At 43.1% G+C, this 24,221-nt stretch overlaps 1 protein-coding gene across 1 annotated transcript; it reads right to left on the reverse strand.

The window, feature by feature from the left end:
• Nucleotides 1–240: 240 nt before the first annotated feature.
• On the reverse strand, nucleotides 241–23,343 carry spen (spen family transcriptional repressor). Its single transcript, XM_062460022.1, has 15 exons — nucleotides 23,058–23,343; nucleotides 20,264–20,584; nucleotides 15,415–16,029; nucleotides 13,270–13,427; nucleotides 12,896–13,096; nucleotides 12,635–12,786; nucleotides 12,216–12,341; nucleotides 11,938–12,051; nucleotides 11,714–11,827; nucleotides 11,447–11,547; nucleotides 3,519–11,337; nucleotides 3,052–3,390; nucleotides 2,676–2,870; nucleotides 2,395–2,553; nucleotides 241–2,220 (listed from the first exon to the last, which is right to left on the reverse strand). Exons 1-15 carry the CDS (start codon nucleotides 23,138–23,140, stop codon nucleotides 2,089–2,091), a joined length of 10,629 nt encoding a protein of 3,542 aa, XP_062316006.1. The 5' UTR covers nucleotides 23,141–23,343; the 3' UTR covers nucleotides 241–2,088.
• Nucleotides 23,344–24,221: the final 878 nt, after the last annotated feature.

A 24,221-nucleotide genomic window follows, 5' to 3' on the forward strand; every position in this document is an offset into this window, starting at 1 on the left:
TGTCTTTTGTAAACAGGCCTGTGAGGACATCTTGTGACCACAGGACATACTACAACTATTCATAGTCTGAATCACTTTCATTTAGCAAACGTTTTAATCATACTGTAAAAATATAACATCAAGGTAGTGCAGGAAATTTGCCTTGATTGGAAATGTAGCAATGCTGTTAAATTGACTGAAATATTACTCTGTCATAAGAGTTTAAAGTCTTGAGTGGGAGGATCAAAGAAAAACACAAACCAAGAAGGACCATTTAATGATCTGTAGAAGCATGTTAAACAACCATTTATTTTACAGTTTAAAATGTCCTCATGGAGGAACAGCAAAATACACTCAAAATGAAATTAAGATTGATCAAAAGACAAAGTTTAACATTAATCATTTTGTTTCATTTTTCTTTTCATTTGTGTATCAAAATTATAAGTGCCTTCAACATAACCATGACTGTAACTCAAGTCTGCGGTCAAAGAAATATGTACACCACAAAACTGAGTCGTAGTTTGCTTGCATCGGTTCACACCTAGCTTCTGTCTCTTTCAGACTGCTTTGTTTCGTCACACAAAACAAAATGAGGACCCTGGAAGGAGACAATAAGGAAAGGAAGGAAGTACAAGAGCACAAATTGAGAGCGTAAGTATATACAGCTTGGCTCAAGGACACACAAGTTCTGGGGAAGGAGACAGATTTACAAACCCATTTGCGGCATGATTTCAAGTCACATTCTTGCCTTATGGATTAACTTGACCCTTTCAGAAAGTTCAAAAGAAGCATGCTATTGTTGACATAAGCCATTGCTAGGGTACTGTACAGACACTGATGTATAGCTAACTAAAACAGTAGAGGGCAGTGGAGGACACAAGGACAGAGAATGACAACTGGTAGTTTGACGAACAGCATCAGAAATTATTTTGATATTAAACATCAAATACAACTGTTCATAGCACTTCTTGGAAATGTAGACAATTTCACAATGTTGAGTAATTACAGAAAATTGACCAGATGAAAAGAAATACAAAGTAGTCAAAACAGAGGCTATTACATCTGCGTGGCAAATACAAAGTAGTCAAAACAGAGGCTATTACATCTGCGTGGCAAATACAAAGTCAAGTATGAAAATAGGTTCTGGTTATTTAGATACATTGGGTTCTTATCTGAAAAAAGACATTTTGGCACAGAATCTATTTCTGAAGAACCAAGATTTCAATGTCACTCCGGCGACAAAAGTTGAAAGTGATGAGCTTGTCAGAGTTAAGTAATCCACAGTATCCTTCCTTCTCTTCAGTCTTAATATTTATAATATTTACAGTTTTGCAATTGTTCACAACACCTATAGGCATAAAGAGGAGGCAAAACAAAATAAACAAATGATATCTTCTTTTTACATACAGTCCCCTGTTGAGGCATTGAGTGTAAACTGTACAACTCCACAAAATCCCACTTTAGGTTCCTGGGGAAGGAACATTGAGGATAGATGAAGTTGACTCTGGAAATGAAGTAAAAGAACATTAACTCGGCTGATTAATTATTTTTTTTCAAGTGGGTTGATCAAGCTATCATGATTCTCAAAATGCAGATTTTTTTTATAACAACTTGCACTAGCAAAGCTTTTCATAACATTTTATTCTCGAATCTGTACAAAGTTTTCTTTAACATAGTGCAATGACTGATAAGATCAGTTTTTAATTAAAAAAATCACCCCAAAAAATCACAATATATATATTTTTCCCAATGAGAGTAAAAACATCCCTTAATCATCCTTGTCTGTAAATTTCCTCATGCAATCCGGTTTACCTCCAATGATGGCAAAAAGTGACATGAATGATCATAGAATTGATCATCAAAAAACCCCTTTCCACCCTTCCATAAACTCTTGGAAAGGAAAAGAATTGTGGAACTAGAGGTGGAAGGATGACTTAAGGACTTGGTGACGCAAAATAAGTGTGAGTACATGGTTCATAAAAGACAAAAAGGTCAAAGCCTTTTAAGAAAGAAATTATGAGGCATTTCCAGTCTTCAAAACTGGATGAGTTCAACAACAACAACAACAAAAAAGGCTGGTGTTGGCTTCGCTCTGGAGAAAGGAGGTAATTAAACTGAGGCAATGACAATCATTAGGTGAGGGGAGATGCTGGAGATGCTGTTGAGAAGGTCCGGAGCAAGCCGTGACAAGTGGATCTCAGAGAACTCGCACGGTGGGAAAATCTGCACCACGTAAGCCGGCTGTGGAGGGGGCAGGGGGGGGGGAGGATTTAGGGATAGAGCACATAGGTCAGAGGTCTTAGACTTGTACATACATCTATGCTAATGGATTCTATGTGAATGGAATTCACGTCAATAAAGAATGAAAGACATTTGATACGATGAGGTTATAATCAAGCTAGAATGCACACAGACCTGATTGGAGCCGGGGTTTGGTACGTTGATGATGCCAGCTGCCTGTTTGGCCTGCAGGTAGGTGATGAAGCCTCCCTTTAAGGCGTGGGTCTGACTAAGGACGTCATCTTGGTCTCTACCGCACGGCAGAGCCAGCAAAAGGCAATAGTCACTGTCCACCTAAAAAACAAAACAATGAAGAGCAAAACATCTATCTAATGATGTCCATAGTTTGTTAGATTACGGGTTCATCTTTTCAAAATAATGCAGACATTACAACAATGGAAGACAACTTAACTCACCATCATTCTGCGGGCCACACCCTCCAGTTGAACCCCCTCCAGTCTCATTCGCTGGGCGATGCGGAGCAGGGAACCTCCCTCTGGGGGCGGAAGGGAGCGGTGGGCCAGCACATTGTTCCCAGAGACAAAGTGAAGCTGGACAGCCGCCTGATCATTTTTCAGTGCCAACAGACCTTGCCACAAAATAGGGTATTTCTGCACAAAGATAGAAATGAGTGTAAAAAAAAAAAAAAAGTTAGAAGTTAGAGAAATGTTAAAACTGAGCCAAAAATCTTGACTGAGGCCAGATGAAACAAACTTTAGGTCAGTCCTGGCAGAAAAGGAATCAGCAAATGCATTTTTCGTGTTCACAGTTATTTAAATGAACCTCCCTTACCGTTAGAAGCTGTACTGTGTCAAGGGACTGGTGTCCTGAGTGCTCCATTTTACTCTCTGGTCGCAGCTTTGATGGGAGAGCCGTTGTTGGGGGGCTGGACAAGAAGGCTGCTTGGCTCTTTTGCAGAGTGAGCTCTTGCTTGTGGGAGAGAGCCATGGGTGATGGATACGAAGGTGAGACAGTGTCCCTCTGCATGCGAGACATGTTGGAGAGGTCCATGGTGGCTGTGTGACGCAGGTGAGCCGTGTCCGATTTTGCATTGCTTCCTCCACCTTGTGGCCCGGCAGACAGTGACTGAGACAGCTTGCTCCTGTGACCCAGATCACCCTCCTGATGAACCTAAACAAGAAACGTAAAGCACTTTAGTGGATTCTCTTTTTTTTTCATGAACATTAAAATGAACATGACATAATCATTGAAAAAGTTTGATTTTCACAACATTGGAAATAAAAAGCATATTCTCTAACCTGGGAAGGTGTTAATCCAGAGGGGGTGAGGTTCAATCCCATTGAAGGGTGGTTGGGGAACTGGGAAGGGAAGCCTCTCATGTCACGGTAAACAGGAAAGGATCCTGCGCCGCCTGGATGCATCAGAGGAACCCCTTGAGGATGAGGAGACACCATGACAGGAGAAGATGTGTGCACTCCCATGATCCTACTTTCTGCATGAGGTGGGTGTGACATCTTTCCCTCCAACGGCTTGGATGTTTCTTTGACAGGCTGCAACATACTTTTCCCCATCAAAGGACTCTTAGAAGGGGCAGATATGTTGCTGAACGAGTTTCCGCCAGCTTCCGGGGTGCGCGACTGCCTGGCCTCAGCGGCGCCATGCTCTCCTAGCTGATGGTGCATGAGTATGCGCATGTCCCGGTACTGGTCCAGACGCAGGCCTGGATGGAGCCCTCTGTGTTCTGCCTGCAGCATCATCACATCCGACTGCAACTGTGGTGCAGAAGGGCGGCGTAGTGCCTGGTGGAAGTGCCTGGGGTCCTCATCTGTGTTGTTGCTGGGAGGTGGCCCGGCTGTGCCAGTGTGTGAATGCAGCACCATGTCTCTGATTATGACCGGCTGAGGGGTATTGGACCTCTGTGGAGGTCCACGGGGCGATGGCAGGGAATCGGCTCGCCTGCCGTAGTTCATCCCAGAGAGCTGCGGGGTGTTCATCCTGACCTCACCGTGTGAGATATGACCTATGGACGCTGACTGGGTGACACTGTGAGGTGGCATTATGACTGACTGCTCTGGGTGAGGGTGATGAACACTGGGGGCATAAGGAGACATTGTAGGCATGCCGGAACTCATGACCACGGAGCCAATGGGGGAACTGTTGGGAGGGCAAGCTTTGGCAAAGGGGGACGGTGAGTGTCCCATCGTTCGAGGGGAGATGGGTTCTTGCTTTAAGTGTGGAACTGTCCGATCAGTTGGGGTGATGGGGCTGGGGCTCATTCGGTTCCCAGCCAAAGAAGGGTGGTGTGGGCTCATGACTGGGCTGAGGTTAGACGGTTTGACCAGGTCCTTCATTGCTGTCGAGTCTGCTCCAAGACTTTTCTTGGCATGCTGCTGCATCACAGCTTGATTGTAAATCAATACTTGTGAATTAGTGACTGGTTGTTGGAACATCTTTACTGGACCAACTGGGGGTCCGTGGTGATACGAAGCTTCAAGTTTATCTGAACACTGATTTTCTTGCTTAACAGAGGATATAACAGGCTGGGAATTGTACAACTGGCCAGTAAGGAGCACACCAGTATGTCCATACCCAGTGGGAGTTGGCTGTCCTTTTGGTGTTGTAGGTTGGGATGGGGTAAGAGGTTCTTGTTTAATCTGAGACTTGGAGACTGACTGCTGAAACTCTATGTCACCTGCACTGGCTTGTGGGATCAGGCTAATTTTGGCACTTATCCGCTGAGGTCCCTCCATTTTCTGACCAGAGTAACTTAGTACCACCACACCCTCAGAAGTGTTGACCCTCAAACCAGGACTGGAGCCTGTGTTGTAGGGTGTGTTCTCCACTACAGAACGCCCTCTACCACTTCCATCATCTGATGCCTCTATGCCATGATACCTGTGATTTTCATTCATGCTTGATTTGAATTTCTGCTTGGGCAGAGACAGACCAGAACTGCGGTTGCTAAGGGATATCCGTGGGGCTTCGTCAGTGTCGAAAGGCATCGGTATCCTGCTTATGACAGAGGTGGTAGGGGATGAAATGACTGAGTGCATCTTTTCTCCAAAGTTCTGCTGGGTCTCAGTGAGTGGGGATGGCTTTTGTGGAGTGTGCTGTGGTGTCATAGATAACGGTCTGTCTTCTGCATGTGGGTGCCTTGTGTCAGAAGAATTTTCGTTCTCTGACATGCGAGGGTCCGCTAGCGTAGTCGTCAACATGGTTGTGGCAATCAAGTTGCTGTTAGATACCGTCACGTACTTTGGTTCCATCAGTATTTTTCTCAGTGTACTTGAACTTGGATCAATGTCTGATGCCTTAGTATCAGGGGGTAATGGAGGATTCCCTATAGGGGTCCCAAGAGTGGTTACTGTTGGTGCCGAGGAAGTGACTATAGTCACCTGAGATGCAGGTGTAACATGGATTCTACTATCTTCAGCTCTTGGATGCCAGTCTGGGGACAACGGCATCTTACCATGGCGAGACGGAGGGATGTTAAAATGGGTTGAAGGTGGTGTGAGGGCTGGAGATGGAGATAGAGCAGGGGCTAATGTTTGTGTTGATGGTTTTTTACAGACCGAGATGCTCGTTGTGCCAGAGTGAAAGGCTGATTCTTGGGGTACTGGTTGCTCCACAGCAGGCTGTTCCGCCTCCTTGGGGGTGTCAACGGTCATGGTGCACATAATATCCCGTTTGCAGGTAGCAGCTGCGGTGACAACCGATGCTGCTGTTGTTGCTGCGGCTGTGACTGTAGCTGCTTTGGAGTTGGTCTCCAGATCTTCAGGGATGGAGCCTGGTAGCTTCAGAAGGGAGGGTGTGGGTTCTGACACCTCTTCAACAGTCTCACCCTTTCTGTTGATGGCACCTTTCCGATTCCTGGATTTCTTTGGAGTCTTGGACCTGATTTTGCTGGCCTTCTTGGGGGTTTCTGGTAAAGGGCGGTCCTCTGGCACAGATGATGCTTTCTTTGAATCAGGCATTTCTGGTTTGGCACGAGGCATTATGACACTAACATCAGAGACTGTTTCATTTATATTGGTGATGACCATGTGTGTTTCAGGTTCCATTACCTCACTGGAAGGAGGTGAGACCAGTGGTTCAGGCGTGGGAATTAGTGCAGTGTAAGTAGGAGGGGCTGTAAATCCATCTGTATCAGCAGATATGTCTTCAGCAGTTATGGAATCGATGGCAGCGGCAAGTTCGGTTTCACTTGCCGGGTTTGCCGGCTTTTCCTCCTCAACCTCTGTTTGAACTTCTGGCTCCACTTTGACAGGAGGGCGTAAGACCGGTGGTTCTGTAGGTGGTTCCTTAAAGGGTTGAGGAGGTTGCTCTTGTGTAAGTTTGGCTATGTTTTCAACTGCTCTTTCAAGTTCCATCTGCCGTTCCAAAAGAGCTGCTGCTGGATCTACAGGGGGCTCCGAGTCAGGTGTCATTTCTTCTTCTTTTCCCTCTGTGCAAAGCTCATCTGCCCTTTTAAGATGAGAGGTAGTCTTTGCTTCTGCTGTTCCTGGTTTTGTCTTTTTTGGAGGAGCCTCTAAGGACTCAGGTTCATCCTCATCTGGGGGTAGCAACCCCTTGACATCATCTACACTTACTCGAATCTCAAGGTTTCTTAAGCTGTGGGACTTATCTTCGGTCACTTGTTTAGTGTTTTGAGTCAACCTTGGGGCTTTACCTTTGATACTCTTTTCAGATTGTTGTCTCTTATCCGCACTAGTTGATTCCACCTTCTTGGCCTTTTCGGTTGATTTCTTCTCAATTTGATCTGTTGAGTCTTTTTCATTTTTCAGCACTGCGCTTCTCTTACTTTCCTCAACTAAAATATGTTCCACCTGCTCAGACTCATCATTAGCATCAAGCTCAGGATCTTCAATAATTGTGTCAACGGTCTTATCTGTTGATGATATCATTTCGGATTGTTTATCTACCCTGCTTGCCTTCCTGCCAGCTGAGATTCCAGAGGGGGAAGTATTTTGAGCTGATTGCACTTTCAGGGTTCGCGGTGAACGCCAACCCTCAGAAACTCTTGAGACATCCCCTGTGCTTGCAGGCTCTTTGATATCAGTGTCATCCTCTGAAGTTTTCTGATGGTCCCCTTTTACTGGCGATACATCTTCACCCCGCTTGCGTGCCTTGGGAGGGCGACCTCGCCTTGTGTTAGTAGCTGGATTCTGTCCATCTTGCTGCACAAGCTCTTTGTCAGCTCCACGCTTACGAGTGGAGCGAGATGACTCCACTACATCTTTGCCAGTTTGTTGAGCCTCTCCATCCTGCTGTGTTGCATACACTGATTTAACATTTCTGCGCCTAGCCCTTCCGTGGATTGAGTTGCCATCAATGTTTTGCTCGGAGTCAGGGGCATAAATAGGTGACTTGTTAGTGGTTTTGGGGTCAGTCAGTGCTTTTGAGACATCCCCTCGTGGAGATGAGGCCCTCTTGAGCTTTTCTTTGTCAATTCGTTCACTCTTCCGTGTTGCTGGTTTTTCAAGGGCTGTTTGAGAGGAATGTGGCTTTTGAGTTACTGATACATTTGACTTGGCCCTTTTACTCTTGGGCTGTTTGCGGGTTGGTTGTGTTGCTTTAACTTCAGCTTCCAAGACTGGCATCTGTACCTCATGACAAGTTTCCGATTTCTGTAGCCGCTCAAAGTCTACAGAATCAATTCTCTCTGCTTGAGGCTCCGTTTTGATCACTTCCATATTGTCTTTGTGCTCGGGAGAAGCGGAACTGTGTAATTCCATGGGTTCTACCTCAAAACTACTTAAAGAACTGCCAGGAGTGAGAGGCTTGTCTTCAAAGAACGTACCATGTTCCCTCAAATTATTTTCTTTTGGGGGTTTGTGCTCGCATAATTCTTCTTTTGTTTCCACTTTAATCTCCGGCTCGGTCAGGACCGAAGGAGAGGATATAGTTAAAATGGGGACAGACGGTTCTTTTACCTCTGGAGGGGATTGTGGAGGAGACACCTCGTGAATAGGTTCAACTTTTTCTTCTTTAATAAGTGAATAGGTTTGCTCTGGAGATGAAGTTACATTAGCTTCTTTCTCGTGCTGTGGGGACATCTCTCTGGGTGAAACAACAACTGGTGAAACTGGAAGAATAAGTGAGGGACTCACAGGTTTAATGTCTGAATGCATTTCAGGTTCAGTCGTCATGAAGAACTCCTCTTTATTGCCAATTTGCCCTTCCGTTTCAGCCGCCATATCGACATACTCAACCTGCTCTCCTTTCTTTTGCTGAAGTTCCAAAAAGCGACTTTGGAAAAGGACTATGGGCTCTTGAGGAAGGTCCCCTCCTTCTGCCACAGATTGTCCTTCAACAGCACCTTGTTTGACGTGATGCTTGTCAACCCCCGATTCAAAATGCTGATGATCTTTGCCTTTAAGATGTTGCAGTCGCCTTGAATCCTGTTCAAAGATTGAGCTGTGAAGAAAACGAGAAGCAAACAGCTCCTGTCGTTCTTGATCCTGTGGCTTAAGCTCCTCTTTTTTAGCACACATTTTTCCTTCAGAGTCAGTGCGAATCTTCTTCTTCTTCATGTACCAAGAGGGAATAGGTCGAGGTGCCAGTTCTACTTTCTCTTTGTCTGAACAACTGTGGGAACTTGGAAAGCGAGAGGGAAGAAAGGACCAATTATCTTCCCTTGAGGATGACAGTGACCTGGCCCGCTCTAAAAGTGCCTTTGTGTCAGGAGTTATGGTCTTGTCCAGTGCAAAAGAATAAAACTTGTTCTTCTCCAAAGAGCCTGAAAGCTTTAGGTCCGTCAACCTTTCTTCACGTTCACCGAGTATGTAGGAAAGTGAGGTGCTTGACTTGGGGGAATGGTGTTTATTCTCTCCGTCATCGTCCGAATCTGACTGCACCTCTCCTGGTTCCAGTACACGGACAAGACGCTTACGGATGCCCTCGCTCTTCACGATGCTACTGGGGAAGGTCATGTCCAGGTTGACAGAATCAGATTTGATCCGTCTCTCCCACCGTTGCAGCAACTCTTCATCACAACCAAGCAACGTCGTCCTGAGTTTTGGACATTCAGAATCAGGAGACGGAAATTGTTTGGCTGTCATGTCAAAGTCGTATTTCAATGACTCAATCCGTGAGAAGACTTTTTCCTCTGCTTTTAGAGAGTCTTTAGGTTCTGTACTTGTGACTGACTGTGATAACTGGGAAGCCTCCTCTTCCTCATTTGAGGGACACTCATCCTTGCCTATTGATGATGTGATACGTTGGTCAAGGTCTTCATGTAATAGCTGGCAACTCCCGTAGTTCAGTTCTTTCTTATTGAGAATTTCAAAATCTAAACTCTCCGATTTTTTCCGTTTATAGGATAGAGAATTTTCAAGGGCTTCATGAGGTGGGTTTCCTGTCTCATGCACAACACTGCACCTTTCGATGTCATCCATGTCAGAACCCTGAGGGCTTTCAGATTTGCCAGAATTACCCGACTCTTCTTTTTTCTGTTTAAGTGTATGGCTGTGATCTATTGGTTTCACACAGCTCTGAGGAAGGTAAATGTCAGAGTCAAGATGTTCTTCACCCTCTTCTATGCTTTTGACCTGTCCTTCTACATGATCTTCACTTTCTATTGATCTCCCTGTCTGATTCTCTGCGACTGCATCCAAGGAAAGACTGCCATTGTCAGAGATATTAAGGGGACTCTGGCTTTTCAATCCTTCATATTCCATTGTAAGACACGGGGGCTCTAAATAGTCGACAGCCTCCTCTGTCGGTTCCCCTAGTCGAGACTGCAGTTCCAAACTGAGACCCATTCCCATAGAGATACTTTCCGACTCTTGTGGTTCATCATTTGGACTATGAACCATTACCAGTCTATCCGATTTAGACTTCCGGTATTCCTTCTTATGTATCCCTTTCAGCACAAGATTCTTGTCTCCTTCTGTCTCTTTAGCCAAAGTATTTTCAACTAGTTTCCTAAGCCCTAGTTTACCATCCTCATCATCTTGACTAGGTCTCTTAAGTCTTTCAGTCTTCCCCATAGACTCCTCAAAACGCCTCTTCCGTGCGGCTAAACGGTCATATTCCATTGAATTGGATCCATCGAGGTCAGATTTTCCACGTTTCTTGGCTTTGATTTTCACATCAAGTCCAACAACTTCCACCAGACTTGCCATGTTTTTGTCTTTTGGCACCTTTCCTTGCTTGGAGACCTCTGGTTTTTGAGGTTCCAAGCGGAAGAGAGGACTCCTCGGATCAGTCGTAGGCGATGCAAGCCCAGGACTTTCAGTCTCTGCTTTTGGTCTCAGTTTTTCCTGGACAGTCTGGCCGATAAGTTTGCCTTCCTTTTCTTTCACTCTTGTTAACTGCACAACACAAGGTGGAAGGTCCAGCTGTCCTTTGCCAGCACCATCTTTTTCCTTCGCCAGAAACTTGATAGCTTTGCTTCGGAGAACTGAATCCGGGCTGACATCACGTTCAAGTTCAGGGTCGGTCTCAGATGATGGAATGCTGGGTGACATCACCTTCAGCTTCTTCAGCCTCTGTTTCTCGCTTTTTTCCTTTTCGCTCTTCTCCTTGCGTCCAGTCCGCTTCTCCTTTTCACTCCCATTCCCACGTTCAGCTTCAACAAAGAGTCTCTCCTTCTCCGGCTTGTCACTTTTGTTATAGCGATCAGTTCGTGCCTTGTCAGGCTTTTCAAATCTAGGCGGGGAAAGGGAACTACAACTTTCACTTTGTTCCGAAGACCGACCGCAAACCCTTCGGTCTGAATCACTTGGTGGACGCTCGGAAAGGGAGGGAGATGCAGTGGGGCTGGCCGGACGTCGTGGATGAGAGGGGCTCTGACTCCGCTCGATTGTCCTCCGTCCATGATCGCGTTCACGGTCGGTTTCAAAGCGCTCCCTCTCCCTTTCTCTCTCTCGCTGTAGGTAGCTGTATTTGCGGATATCCTGCTCATAGGGGTCCCTGTACTCTCTGTATTCACGGGGGTCGTCGAAGTATCGCGGGTCATAGAAATCTCCTTGATATGGGTCCCATTCGGTATAGAATTCCCGGCCTCTGGCTGGGTACTTGCGCCGTGGATCTTCAGTGTAGGTTCCAGGGGTTCTCACATTCTCATAGAACGCTCGTTCTGCTGGAAACTCGTATTGAGGTCTGCGCTCATCCCTATTCAAAGAGAAACAAAAACAGTAATGTTTTTATTCCCATGTCATTGGAGATTTGAATTGATGATACGCATGTATGGTTAAAAATGACTCTTAGAAACTATGCAAACCTTCGTTCAGATAGGATCTCATAAAAGTCTCGAATATCCTGTCCAGAAGCCTGCATTGAACGATAGAAAGCCATCTGACTTTCTTGATTTGCAAAGTCCACCTGTAAACAAAACAAAGAAACTTGAGTCAGAAAATATGCAAATCTAGAGATGACAAATACTAACTACAGTACAGTGTGATATCCTTCATTCTATTGATGATTTGAGGTACTCATGTAGTTACATAAAAAATGTTAAAGAAAAAAATCTGTATTAATTCCAGTTCACCTTGATTTTATTGCCCCCAATCTTCCAACCCTTGGTCTCCTTGACGGCTGCCTGTGCATATTCTATGTTATTGTACAGAATTAGGGCCATTCCTTTCATTCTGTCAAAGACAACCTGTGGAGGATGGAATAATAAATAAATACAAAAGTATTGATGAATATTAGAAGAAAAAATAACAGAAAAAAAATCTGTATTTATATGGGTGAAAAGAAAGGAACATTTACCTTCACAACGTGTCCATAGCGACAGAAGTGACGGGTTAAATACTGATCCGTGGTGTTTGAGGCTAAACCATCCAACCAAACACAAGTTGTGGGCATACTCTTTCCAAAACCAAGCTGGACAAGACAGACATAACACAACAAAAAAAAAGAGATACATTTTCACCTTGATTTCACACAACACAGCCTTCCTCTGTGATACAATACAGGTATTCACTACCCCAGGTAACTGAGGTGAATTAGTGAATTAAAATGAAAAGTACACATTTTTTATTTCTTACCTTTAACCTATTGTTGCCAAGATATTCCCCATCCATCTTTTTTATGGCCTTGCAAACACTGGCGATATCGCAGTATTGCAGAAAGGCATATTGAGGGGCACCATTAACTTTCTTGATGTCAATATCCTATGTGAACGGAAAGAAAAGAAAGTGCAATGAATCAAGAGGTGCAGAAAAATGACATTACTAGGGGTCAGATGGCTGAGTGGTTAGGGAGTCGGGCTATTAAATCAGAAGGTTGCCGGTTCGATTCCCGTCCGTGCAAAATGACGTTGTGTCCTTGGGCAAGGCACTTCACCCTACTTGCCTCAGGGGGAATGCCCTGTACTTACTGTAAGTCTCTCTGGATAAGAGCGTCTGCTAAATGTAAATGTACTACTAATTATCAAACACTCCCCCCCCAACCCTCTAGAACATACCACAATTTCCCCAAAGCGTTGAAAGATGTTGAGGAGGTCATGGTAGCTTGTGGTCTTCTCCAGATTGCCAATAAAGAGTGTCCGTGTGGCTTTGGGGTGAAATTCATCTATCCTCTCATCCAAAGGCCGGAACTCGTTCTCACTTTCTGTCTCTGAAAAGTGCAGTAGCTTCTCATTAATGCCTCCATTGACCTTAGCTGTTTCTCTCTTCTTTCTTCTCAAATATTATTTTATCTTTTATGGGCAAGTAGTAGAACTTACCAGGGCCATTCCAGGCAGTGACATCAATTTGCATGCCAAAAAACAGCTTCCCCTTCGATGCACTGAAGGCCTTCTCCTGGTCCTCTTGCTGGCGAAAGAAAACAAGGCCATACCGGTCCTCTGACGCTCCGTGGATTTGCACCGATGTTACCTTTCCATACTTCTTAAACTCATGGAACAGGCCATCTTTCAGACTCGTATCTGAAAAGAAAAAATGGAGAGAGAGAGAGACACACACACACACAACAATTTAAAAATTACAGCTTAAGAATCATGAAAAACATAAATTTACTACATCAAAGAAAAAAGTTTGTTTGAAAAACAAAAAAACATTCATACATTTTGGACGTGCCAGGTGCGAGTTGACCACTAACCTGTAGAACGCACAGGAAGATTCTGGACTTTGATGCCAAAACTTTTGCGAGGCTCATCCTTGTCAAGAGCAGGTAGAGGAATTGCTGATGGTGCAGGGACAGCAGCTGATTGGACAGACCGAGCTGGGGAATCATCACTCGAACTACTGCTAGAATCACTGTTGCCAGAAAAGAACCGTTTTGGTGAGCTTCATCATTTAATAATAGGTCACCTTTAAATGTGGTTAATTTAGACTGACTATCACAAACAACATTTAGCCTTATCTAGACAGGTTAAAGTGATATTTTTGTAAAACAAAGGAGAATATGTAATGTCTGTGTCTGGCAGTGGCCAAACATACTCCAAATCAAGTATTTCCGGTGTTCCCTAGGAACACTATTTTACATAATTTATTGTAATTATGTGCATAACTATATCAACCACAAAACCTAATCAACAATGACGGTATTAACAGAGCTGTTCAGCTTAGAGTATTTTAACATGCAGAGGAAGTTTCAAAAAATAAAAATGTACAAAAAAATAAGGTATTTCCACAAATGTCCGGCACAAATGTAATTGTACCCCACTTTCATGACGTCAGTATAACTGAGGTTAACAGAGGACAACAAACAATGATTTACAAGCAGTGGACAAAGCCTGCCTTTTGAGTGGACATAGAGCAACACTGATGGAGGAGGTTGCCGTCTACTATTTTAACGATGGCAAGATAGCTCCTACGTTCACATACAAAAAAGGAACCCATTTTCAAGACAATGGTGATTTATTTCTTAAGATTTTGGCTTGCAGTAGCCAATCGTAAATTCAAATGATCATAAATCCCAGTATTCCCATGCCCGTCTCTGTATCCTAGCTTCCCTCTGCTATTTCCTCCTCTGATCCTTCTCCCAGACACTCCCGGAAGTGCTGCTGATAGAGGCTGGCCTGTGGGAGTGGGCAAGGAGCCAGCAGTGGCCAGAAATTTCCAGTTCCAACTGGATCTCACGGAGGGGGGGAACCCTCACCCATACATAGAGGTAGGCAGTGAGAAAACACACCAACCATCTCCTAAAATTTCCCAGTAGTATTTTTTTTCTTCCTGAAACCTGAAATGTGCTGCTGGGTGAATTTAGATCTCTGAGGTCTGTTGTGTCTGATTGAATACTGAGATTTTTTAATTTTTCTTGAATAGCGGAGACATTTCTTTTGTGCTGTAGAATTATCCTTGTGAGGTTACATTACAATACCTGTACTCGGTAATTAGCTGAATTGCATACACACACTACATCTAGCTTTTACTTTATCTATTTTAATCTAACATTTTCAACCACAACAGTATTTCAACATCAAATACAATCATACTATGCTTATTTTAACGTAACAAACATTCATGATGGACTCATGTTATACTGGAATTAACATTGTTGGGATGTATGAATTCATAAAAAGAAACTCGATTTGTCATTTGGGTTTTGGAGAGACTCAATTCTTTGTGCCGTTTTTTGCCATAATTGCAGGAATACCAAGAACTGCAAATTAAAATTAAAAGCAATTTCATGCTAAATTATGTAGAATAAGGATCAGGATTTGTCTTAACGGTTAATTTAAATGTTTGCATCCTGTCTACATTGTATTGAGTACAAGCCTGGCTTGCTTCTATGAAGTTGAACAATTAGTTATCGAACTGAAGGTCTTAAGCTTGGTTTACAGCTTAAGCTATAACACTATACCAGGGGTGTCCAATCCTGGTCCTCAGAGGCCACTGTCCTGAAAGTGTGGGTCAGATGGCTGAGCGGTTAGGGAATCGGGCTACCAATCAGAAGGTTGCCGGTTCGATTCCCGGCCGTGCGAAATTCATTGCATCCCTGGGCAAGGCACTTCACCCTACTTGCCTCGGGGGAATTTCCCTGTACTTACTGTAAAGTCGCTCTGGATACGTGACTAAATGTACGTTTTAGATGTTTCCCTGCTCCAGCACACCTGATTCTAATGAATGGTCGTTATCAGGCTTCCACAGAGCTTGATAACAACCCATTCATTTGAATCAGGTGTGCTGGAGCACAGAAACATCTCAAACATTCAGGAAAGTGGCCCCTGAGGACCAGGATTGGACAGCCTTGCACTTTACACACCGTGGCTGTTAACCTGTTCAGTGCCGGAGTGCCCACCTGTCGCTGGTGCTGCTGCTGGTGCTGCTGACGGAGTCAGAACTAGAGGACCGGCTTCGGGATCTGGAGCTGCTGTGGGAGCGAGGCGGGCAGGTGGCCTGGCTGGCCAGCCTCTGCGGAGAGGGGTTCCGCGAGTGCGACGAGTGCGGAGACCGGCTTCGACTGTGGTGGTAAGTCCGTTCCCCGCGACGTCCCCTCTGTTCTCTGTAAAGATCCCTGTGGACCGCGCTGGCCAGGGTGAAGGGTTCTCTTGCACGGGGGTCATACCGAGGGTCCGTGGCTTCAAAGCGACAAGGGCTCCGGCTAAGCGAACGATAGTAGCCCACTCCGGAGGACACGGATGCTCCGCTCCCCCCCACGACAGTACCACTGATCCCAGGCGCCCCGCTGCCGTTGGCACCAGCACCCACAATACTCGCGCCAACTCCAGCCGGGACAGATCCACCAGCTCCACTGACAACGCTGGAGACACTCCCACCAGCACTAAGAGTCCTCTCCCTGCCATCGCGGTAGTAATCCGTTTCGTAGTGGCGTTGGCGGTCAAAGCTGCTACCGGCACGGTCATGATGTCCATAGGCACTGTGATCGTATGCACGTTCCCGACTCTCAGCGGTCCTGAGTGAAAATGAGAAGGATGAAGAGGAAATGGAGAAAGAGATCGCTGTTACTTTTTCTTTCTTTTTTTTTTTAATGAGAAATAACGTAGCTAAACAGGATATAAGGTTAAAGACTGTAGCTGAAACAAACCGCTCTGAACATTTGGGGTTTTTCATGAGGAGTACTAAAATAAAATGTTATTTGTTTTTGAATTAAGACTTATCGGCTTTACAGATACAATTTGAGACACAATAACGACTAAATTGTCATCATTAAATGTAATCAAATATACCTATTTCTTTCAGCAAAACAGTGATGGGCCATCTGATGTCTCCAAAGGAAGTAACAATAATCTATAGTCTTGTTAACAAAATAAAAAAGATTGATATTATGGCTAAACCTTCATCTGCGGAAGCAAAACTATGGATGTGAGCATTCTCCACAAAAGGAGAACTAAAGGATAAACAGAACTTTACATAATGACCCACATTCCACAAAATATCATGATGGGATCTTTTTTTTATGCTGAGTATCATGTTACATATACCGTCCAAATGACTGACACCACTATTCTCTTGACCAGTAGCTGTTTAAAATGTTGAGACAATCTGTTCATTTATATCTGTACTTTTTCATGAGACAATTTAATAGTAATATTTAATATAGACAGGATTCTTTTGCAATGTCATATGTTTTGTTGTTATAATAATTGTCTTTAAGATTAAACAAACCAGTACCAGATGGAGCAAGAACATTAAATCAGATAAGACTGACAAGAACTGCAGAGGCTAGCACAAATAGGCTTGCATGCCTGTATCTAAATAATCATGCTTTTGATATTATCTTTAATCTTCAAGAAAAATTCATGCAAACATTAAAAAAAGAGCTCAGTACAAGAGTCGGATCTAAATTAACCTGAGTTTAACGTGCAAGATCTAAAAGCTTTTCAAAGATCTAAAAAGGGACAAAATTATAATGACTGTGGCAAAATGTATGCAGGACTTAAATTATCATTTTGACCTCAATTTATAGTTTTGAAAAACTGTTTTGATGACCTGACTTATTTACTTGATAATTGGCGTTTAGTCAACACATGCCGCTTTATCATTCATTTCGGACCAAACTTAGGTTTTGCTGTGGTGATCTGTTAATTTATTTGCCAAAAAATCCATTAATATTCAAATGCAAAGGATCTGTGGTCTTAATACCTTTTATAATAGACAAGGATCTTATATAAACTGGAATCAAACCTCCCGGTTTATATGCATTGACATTAAATGGGGTGATAACAGCCATTGGAATAATGACCCAGGTAAATCTAGAATGCTTTTTGCCCCACATTTTAACAGCAGGCTTGGGGCCAGCAGTGGGATTCAGAATACGTTAGGAGCATGTGTGTTGTGAACCTGACATATTACCTTGACCTCCATGTGCCCTTAAATGTGCTAATGAAGCAATGAATCATGCCTGTCCAATAGAAGTCCTTATATTTCAACGTCACAAACACACAAAGAGCACACATGCTTACATTTTTCCCTCACGCCCTCTCTCATACGCACATTGAAAACACCCCATTTTCAAGCTATTTATATTATTCATGAAGCCTGAAAATAATTCAATCGCACACTATGCATGACCACTTTCAAACAGTGATGGATTAGCGGTATGGTCCTAGATTATAATTATCAACACATTCCTTACTTTGGTCTTCAGTTACATTTTGTGTGATAAAAGTAACATGACTACTATTTGAGACAGTCTGGCTCCAAATCACTTAACTATTCTTTCTTTTTGACAACGTAGCAGTATTGTAACCATCTTTAATACATGAATTATATGGGCTGCATCTAATTCTCTCATAAACCATGGCTCTGGCATATTTGATTTGTATTCGAAATCAGATCCTAGAGAAAGCCCTGCGTTAGCACACTATACTGAAAAGAGGTGTACAATGCCCTAGTTTCCAAGGTTACCACCTAAGACGAAACAGTCATGAAATCAACTGAAGACTGTGCAGGATCCTACTTTGAGTGTAAACTCTGGGGCAGTACAAATGTAAAGTTATGTAGTAAAAGTGAAACGGCTACGTTTTAGGTAATTTAGTTTTAGTTCAAGAGTAAAGAGGTGCATTGCAGCAACAGTCTTTCCAAGCTACGCCCCCTTCGTGTTTACATTCAGCCAGTCTCAATCAAATTGCATTTTTTCATTCTCATCTCATGAAAAAATGCTTCAGCAATGAGCAACTACAAGCTAAAGGGAGCAGATGTTAGGAGCTGGGGTGTGGGGTAGGGTAAGAGCACGGAGGGAAACAAGTAAAGGGGTACGGAGTCTGGAGCAGTTATGACTGTCTAAATTACCAGCTACTTCTGTTAGTGGGGGAAATGAAGAGAGACAAGGGATCAAACTAGGGGTTAGAGAGAACAGCTAGAATACACAGGGCAGGGCATACCAACCTTTTGAGAGAGCGGTAACTCGACCTACAATCCCAAATACAATCTAGGGAGACAGAATTTGTGAGCAAGAAAAATAAAATAGAAAAAAAAAATATGAGAAGTTGCGCGGGCATGAAAAAAGGGAACAAAATGTAGGTAGATCATTTTTCCAAAAAGGTAATCCTCATTGCCACATCGGGATGCCTTCCTTGTCTGGCAGGGGTGCAACGCAACATTTTATTCCCCACAAATAGGCCAACGTCAACATGATTGTGCTCGGTTGGATAGAAGTCCATTTCAGCTGTCCTTACACAAAAAAGAAAAAAATGGCATAAAACAAATCGATTGAATTATGTAACTCATTTCATGGAAGAAGCCAGTAAAGTCCCGTCATATAAAAAATAATATCCACAAGGCCGTCTTCAGTGCTATTGATCACCCACCAGCAATAAGTCTCAAGGGGAAAGAAGGAGTATTTCCTTCTTCTATAATTGTCCAGCTCATCCTACTTCCTTCTCAATCTGAATATTTGGGAGTTGTTACAACAGTCACAATTTTTTTTTTTTAACATCTCTGGGTGATAATCCAGGTGTATTCAGTCCATTTTCATTTCATTGCAACCTTTAAGACAGCCTTTTATCCATGATTCTCCAAAGCAGGTTAGTAAAGTGGCAAGCAGCTGGAATCTTGTCAGGCAGGAAATGATACATAACTGATTGTATCCATGGTCAGGTGTGGTTCCAGATTCAGGAATAAATCCAAAATGCAAGTATCTCCGTTTGCATCGTGCCATTTTCTTCAGGCTCGGATTTCCATTGCATTTCTTTGATTTGTACAATCCCAAACGTACATCCAGTACGTGTCTCATGTGTGAACTCATCTCTCCGCTGCAACCACCAAATAAGTCTTTCAAAAAAACAAAAAATAAAGGGGAGAAAAATTCCCAACGGAAAAAAAGGTTTGGAAAAAATGCTCACTGTTTCTGTCATCTCTACGAAGTTGATCACCAGTAGAGGTCTCCCCGCAATTAATTGTAAAGCCCTATTACCAGACATAATCCAAAACAAAAACCAACCCATACCTTTATTGCACAATAGAACATCCTTTTGAAGTTTGGCCGGGATTAATCCAACAGGGGAATACATGTCCTGGTTAGGTTATCCACATGATTCCAGGCAACGAGGTAAGCACATAACACCGAAGGAGATGCAAAATGATCGAGAGCTCAATTTCTACTCATCCAAATACTAGTTAATGTGTCTTAAATGTGTAAATATGTAATCTTGGTTGTATTGTTACATGACAATAAAAAGGGTGATACATTAATCCACCAAGAAGGGCACTGTACTCCAGATTAGGGCGATCCCAGGAAAGGCCGCTGGACCAATCTCTCTCCAGCATCCAATAATCCTGGGGAATTTTTACGATATCCAATATATTGCCCCGCACTTTCCGCAACTGTGATATCCACCACACAGAATAGGTATAGCTCACAGATCAAGATCATCGCCAAAAGCCATAACGCTATTCGCAACACACATGGAAATACATTTGTGTGCGTAGTGTATAACATGCTCATGTACAGTGCATCTTGGTGTCTAGCATAAGTATCAATCCATGAGCGATGGCAATGCTCAGAGGACTTTTGAGGGGATCGCTAAAAGATTAATTCTTGAGTACGAACTTCTTTCATAATCTCTCTTTTTTTTCAGTTTAACCCCCAAACAAGTAAATGAATAGATGGTGGAAAGATGCTTGGGGGTAAGGCGTTACAAGAAACCAAGGTCCCCCCTGCCTTCAGAGAAACTTTGTCCACTTACCCGTCTAGTCTGCGTTCAAAGCGTCCCTCTCTGGTGTGGAGCGACGCAAGGGGCCCATACACTGGGCCCCCTGCTACTCTCGTGAACCCGGAAACATCCCGGGCACGAGAGCCTAAACTCAGACTATCGTCCAGCCCTCGCGCGGCACTAGGGATAGTGCCCGGCTCATTGTAATCAGTGCGAAGGTCTCTGTCCCCCATCTTATTGATAGAATTGTGAGCCTTCTGAGCACTTTTAATGTCCACGAAATCCACAAAGGCTGCAACTCCGCCTTCTGATCCTCGCTTTGGTAGCACCTTGACACTCTCAACACGTCCATATCTAGAGAATAAAAAAGGGGGACAAAAATTGATTAGCATCATTTTTTACTGTATTTAAAACTTGTCCCATTAACAAAAACTGGATTCTCAGTTGCATTAACACCTACTTCTGCAAATTAATTATTCACATAACTGTTGATTGATGAAACTAATCAAGCAACAAAGTTTGAAAGACTGGCATATTCAATAAAGATGAAAATATATGTATGTAGATGTATTGCAAGACTACTAGCATTGCTCCAAAAGACCTCATCAGGAAGGTGCTTTATTGAGCCACCTGAACAAGGTTTTCTTAAGGTCTGGGCAGATGCCTGAAGACACGTGACATTCCTTGTAAGCTTCTTGTGTGTTTTCCGATTCTTATTATGCAATTCAAAAGATCTATCAGTTAGGTATGCCCCAAACCTCGTCAGTTTTTCAACGTATGTGCGCAAAACAATACGTTTCCAGTATAGCCTGCATGTCCGTGGGAGGTTTGAACACGTGGGCTATTTCAAAAATAGACTTTTTACAAATTTGTAGGCGTTAATGTCCGCTTCAACAATCGTGAACATATGCCTAAATAGACGCACATATGGATGGATAAATAGGCTAGTTTACAATTCTAATGACAACTGCGACACAATAAAACAATAGGCTACATTGTTTTCGGTAAATAAACAATCAGGGCACGCTTACACGTGAAAAACACCAATATTCACATTTTGTTATGAACACAATGTGTATCTATAAACGAAATATCACTAGGTCCACATTTTTATTTCAGTTGTAAACATAAGAAAATTGCTGAAAATAAATCGTTTCGTTGCCCGGGACTCCGGAGGATAACACCTGGAAAACTGCCCATAAATATATTGGTATGCCAGTTCCCACATTGAATAGCTTCTGACGCCATTTTAGAAAGCCGTTCACACTGCTTACTCATTCTGCCGTCCCCCATCTTCAGTGACTCCTATCAGACATTGGGTTGTCATGCACCTGCATACTGACTCTTGTTACAATACAGCTTGAGGGTCCGCTATACGCACTCCAAAATGTTCTCCTGCACATTCACTGCTCTACTACTTTGTGTAGACATGGTGCGGCATCAGCGCAACAGTTTTTAGAGAATATTTAGACTATGCATATTTAGGCTATATAAAAACACGTTTGTGGACCGATTGCAAGTAAATAGTAACACGTACACACATTATGAATGAAAGGCTTAAACCTATTAAACATGAATGTCATCGAGTATCTCAATGCAACAAAAAAAAAACAATTTAAAGGTGGGACCCCCTAATTTAGATGCATTGGTCAGTATGTGATACACATGCAATATGTTAACCCGTATTGACAAAGCACATGTCAAAGCGTCATACTTCAGATTGATGACCAAGCTCGTGAAATTGTCCCACTTTCTATTCCTGGATCAATTAGAAATTGCAAAACGTAATACGGAAATCGTCTTTCAATTAGCCTTGCATTTGTGTATAGATTGACAGATTGGTGGGTTGTTATTTAATTGACAGCCACGAGGAGCAAGACAAGCGCTCCACATCAGTCAAATCCAGGTGTAGATTAAACCAATGTTCCTATGTTTTGACGTTTAATAATGTACGATGACACTATCCACATGTGTGTCACATTTATTGATTTGAAATCCTGTGGATCGCATCTAAGAGCGATTTAGACAAATATGTGCAGCAGGCGCAGTGTCCACAGCACAATTCGAATTAGTTGAATTCTGAATGGACATACTGTAGTGGGGAACATTGAATCACAATCACCGTCCTAAAACTTAGCGTTCATACAAAGTTGCAAAAATGATCAGTTCTGCTCCCCATGTCCCGCTAGTACAACCTCAATTTTGCAACAATGTTGCAGAGTGACCACCATGAAGACTAGCGTGCGACACAGCTGTTGGTAGGTGACTAGCAACTGCCTGGGAAGCGAATTTTATTTTAAGTTGGTGTTGGTCAGCCTACCGGAAGGCGTATTATTGTTTCGCAAGCGTACATTCATTGCACGTGGATAAGAGTTACGCATTAAATGGTAGATTGCGTGCATTCTAAACTCTGAAGCGCTAACAACAAGGCACAACTGGACTAGAGTCCACTTTGTCAGGCACTGGCAAGCAAATCCATTAAGTTCAAAGACTGATTTGCTCTGATGCAGCTTCAGCCAGCGTGTTATAAAGTAATTAACTGCAATGTTTGACTGGTCCTTTCCACAGCACGAGAAATACTATAAAACGGCAAGGAAAGAGACAGGTAAACGGTTAAGTTGAGTTATTGGGGGGTGTATACCTTGCCACCTCGCTTCCTCATGGTCACAATTTTGTGAACAGTCGGAGCTGGTAAGCGCGAGCTGACACGACTGTCACTGGGTAACGGCAATTCACCACAGTGGGATTCTTTGACTTTATTAGCGCGATGCTGAACAGTAACTCTTTGTTACACTAAATAGGCTATGCAGCTGCAACGTTTACTCACCGTTTGAAGTGCTCAATGATTTTCTCTTCTCGAACATTTTCGGGTAAATTTCCCACCCATAGATGTCTGGTTTCCCGGACCATACTGTGCGCTCCTGTCCCCCGATCATACAGATGAGTTTGTATAGTCAATCCCTTCCAAAACGAAATAAATGGAATTGTGCGCAGTAAAATACTGCATGTAAAGCATCGACGTATTGTTCTGACCTAATGTAACCATTAGGTTGAATCTTCGCACGCTGTTTTTGATTCTCTTTGCTATTCAAGCGCGATCTTGGTTTACGAGAACGCGCTCTATTACTGTTCCCGTGACAAGGCGCGTCCCTGACACCATGCGACCTTTGGCTGTCGAAAGAATGCTTGTAGCTACCTAAAAAGATGCAGCAACCTCGCTAGTAATGAGGCGCATACGGCGCACGCGTGGCATTGTGTGTGAACTATTTTTTTTCTCTATTCGATGAGATCGTTTTTCATCTTGCGCATGCGTCAGTAAATGTGTGAGCTTCGAATTTATGACACAGTAGACCTTATGGCATGGGGCCCATAGCAACATTGTAAGTGAGTAGTATTATGCATGACAAAATAACATGAAAACATGAAAAGGCCTTGGGTTCTATGAATCTGCTATCAGCCTATGTGGCTAGTCTATAGGCCTAGCCTGTATATTAATCATTCATAGCCTATGTATTTTTCTATGGACGTATAGTTTTTTATGACAGTAGCCTAAGTGACGTGCCTAATTGTTCAAATCTATTGATTAGTCCTACCAACAATGAATAGCATTGAGGAAAGAAGGAATTAGACCCGAGATCTTTGTGGATAGTAGACTACTGTGAACGCAACACGGTCAATGTCAATAACAGTGAACTCTATAACAAACAAAACAACATGTCATATGTGTCATATTTCATTATAATTGTTTCGATTTAACGTAGGTCTACGATGGAGGGCCTGCGCGATGGCCTGAGCAGGTTGGTAAGAATTTCCCAGGTAATATTAAGTCTTGTAATTTGCCCTCTGTTTAATAATTAACTGCACATAACAGGCAAAGTCCAAAAGTCCAAGATGGACATCTTCAGTCAAAGGTAGATAAGACAAAAAACGGATTACTACTGATCAAAATCAACCCATCACCACTAAATCTTTGAATATTTTCTCAGCAATG

The sequence above is a fragment of the Osmerus eperlanus genome, chromosome 4 (assembly GCF_963692335.1).
Source record: "Osmerus eperlanus chromosome 4, fOsmEpe2.1, whole genome shotgun sequence".
Taxonomy (NCBI): Eukaryota; Metazoa; Chordata; class Actinopteri; order Osmeriformes; family Osmeridae; genus Osmerus; species Osmerus eperlanus.

Coding starts and splice junctions, on each gene's coding strand:
- spen (XM_062460022.1), bottom strand. CDS start 23,140: ATGGTCCGGGAAACCAGACATCTATGGGTGGGAAATTTACCCGAAAAT. Junction 12,342..12,634: donor AACGCTTTGGGGAAATTGTG/GTATGTTCTAGA, acceptor CCGTTCACATAG/GATATTGACATCAAGAAAGT. Junction 11,338..11,446: donor GAGATCCTATCTGAACGAAG/GTTTGCATAGTT, acceptor CTCTTTGAATAG/GGATGAGCGCAGACCTCAAT.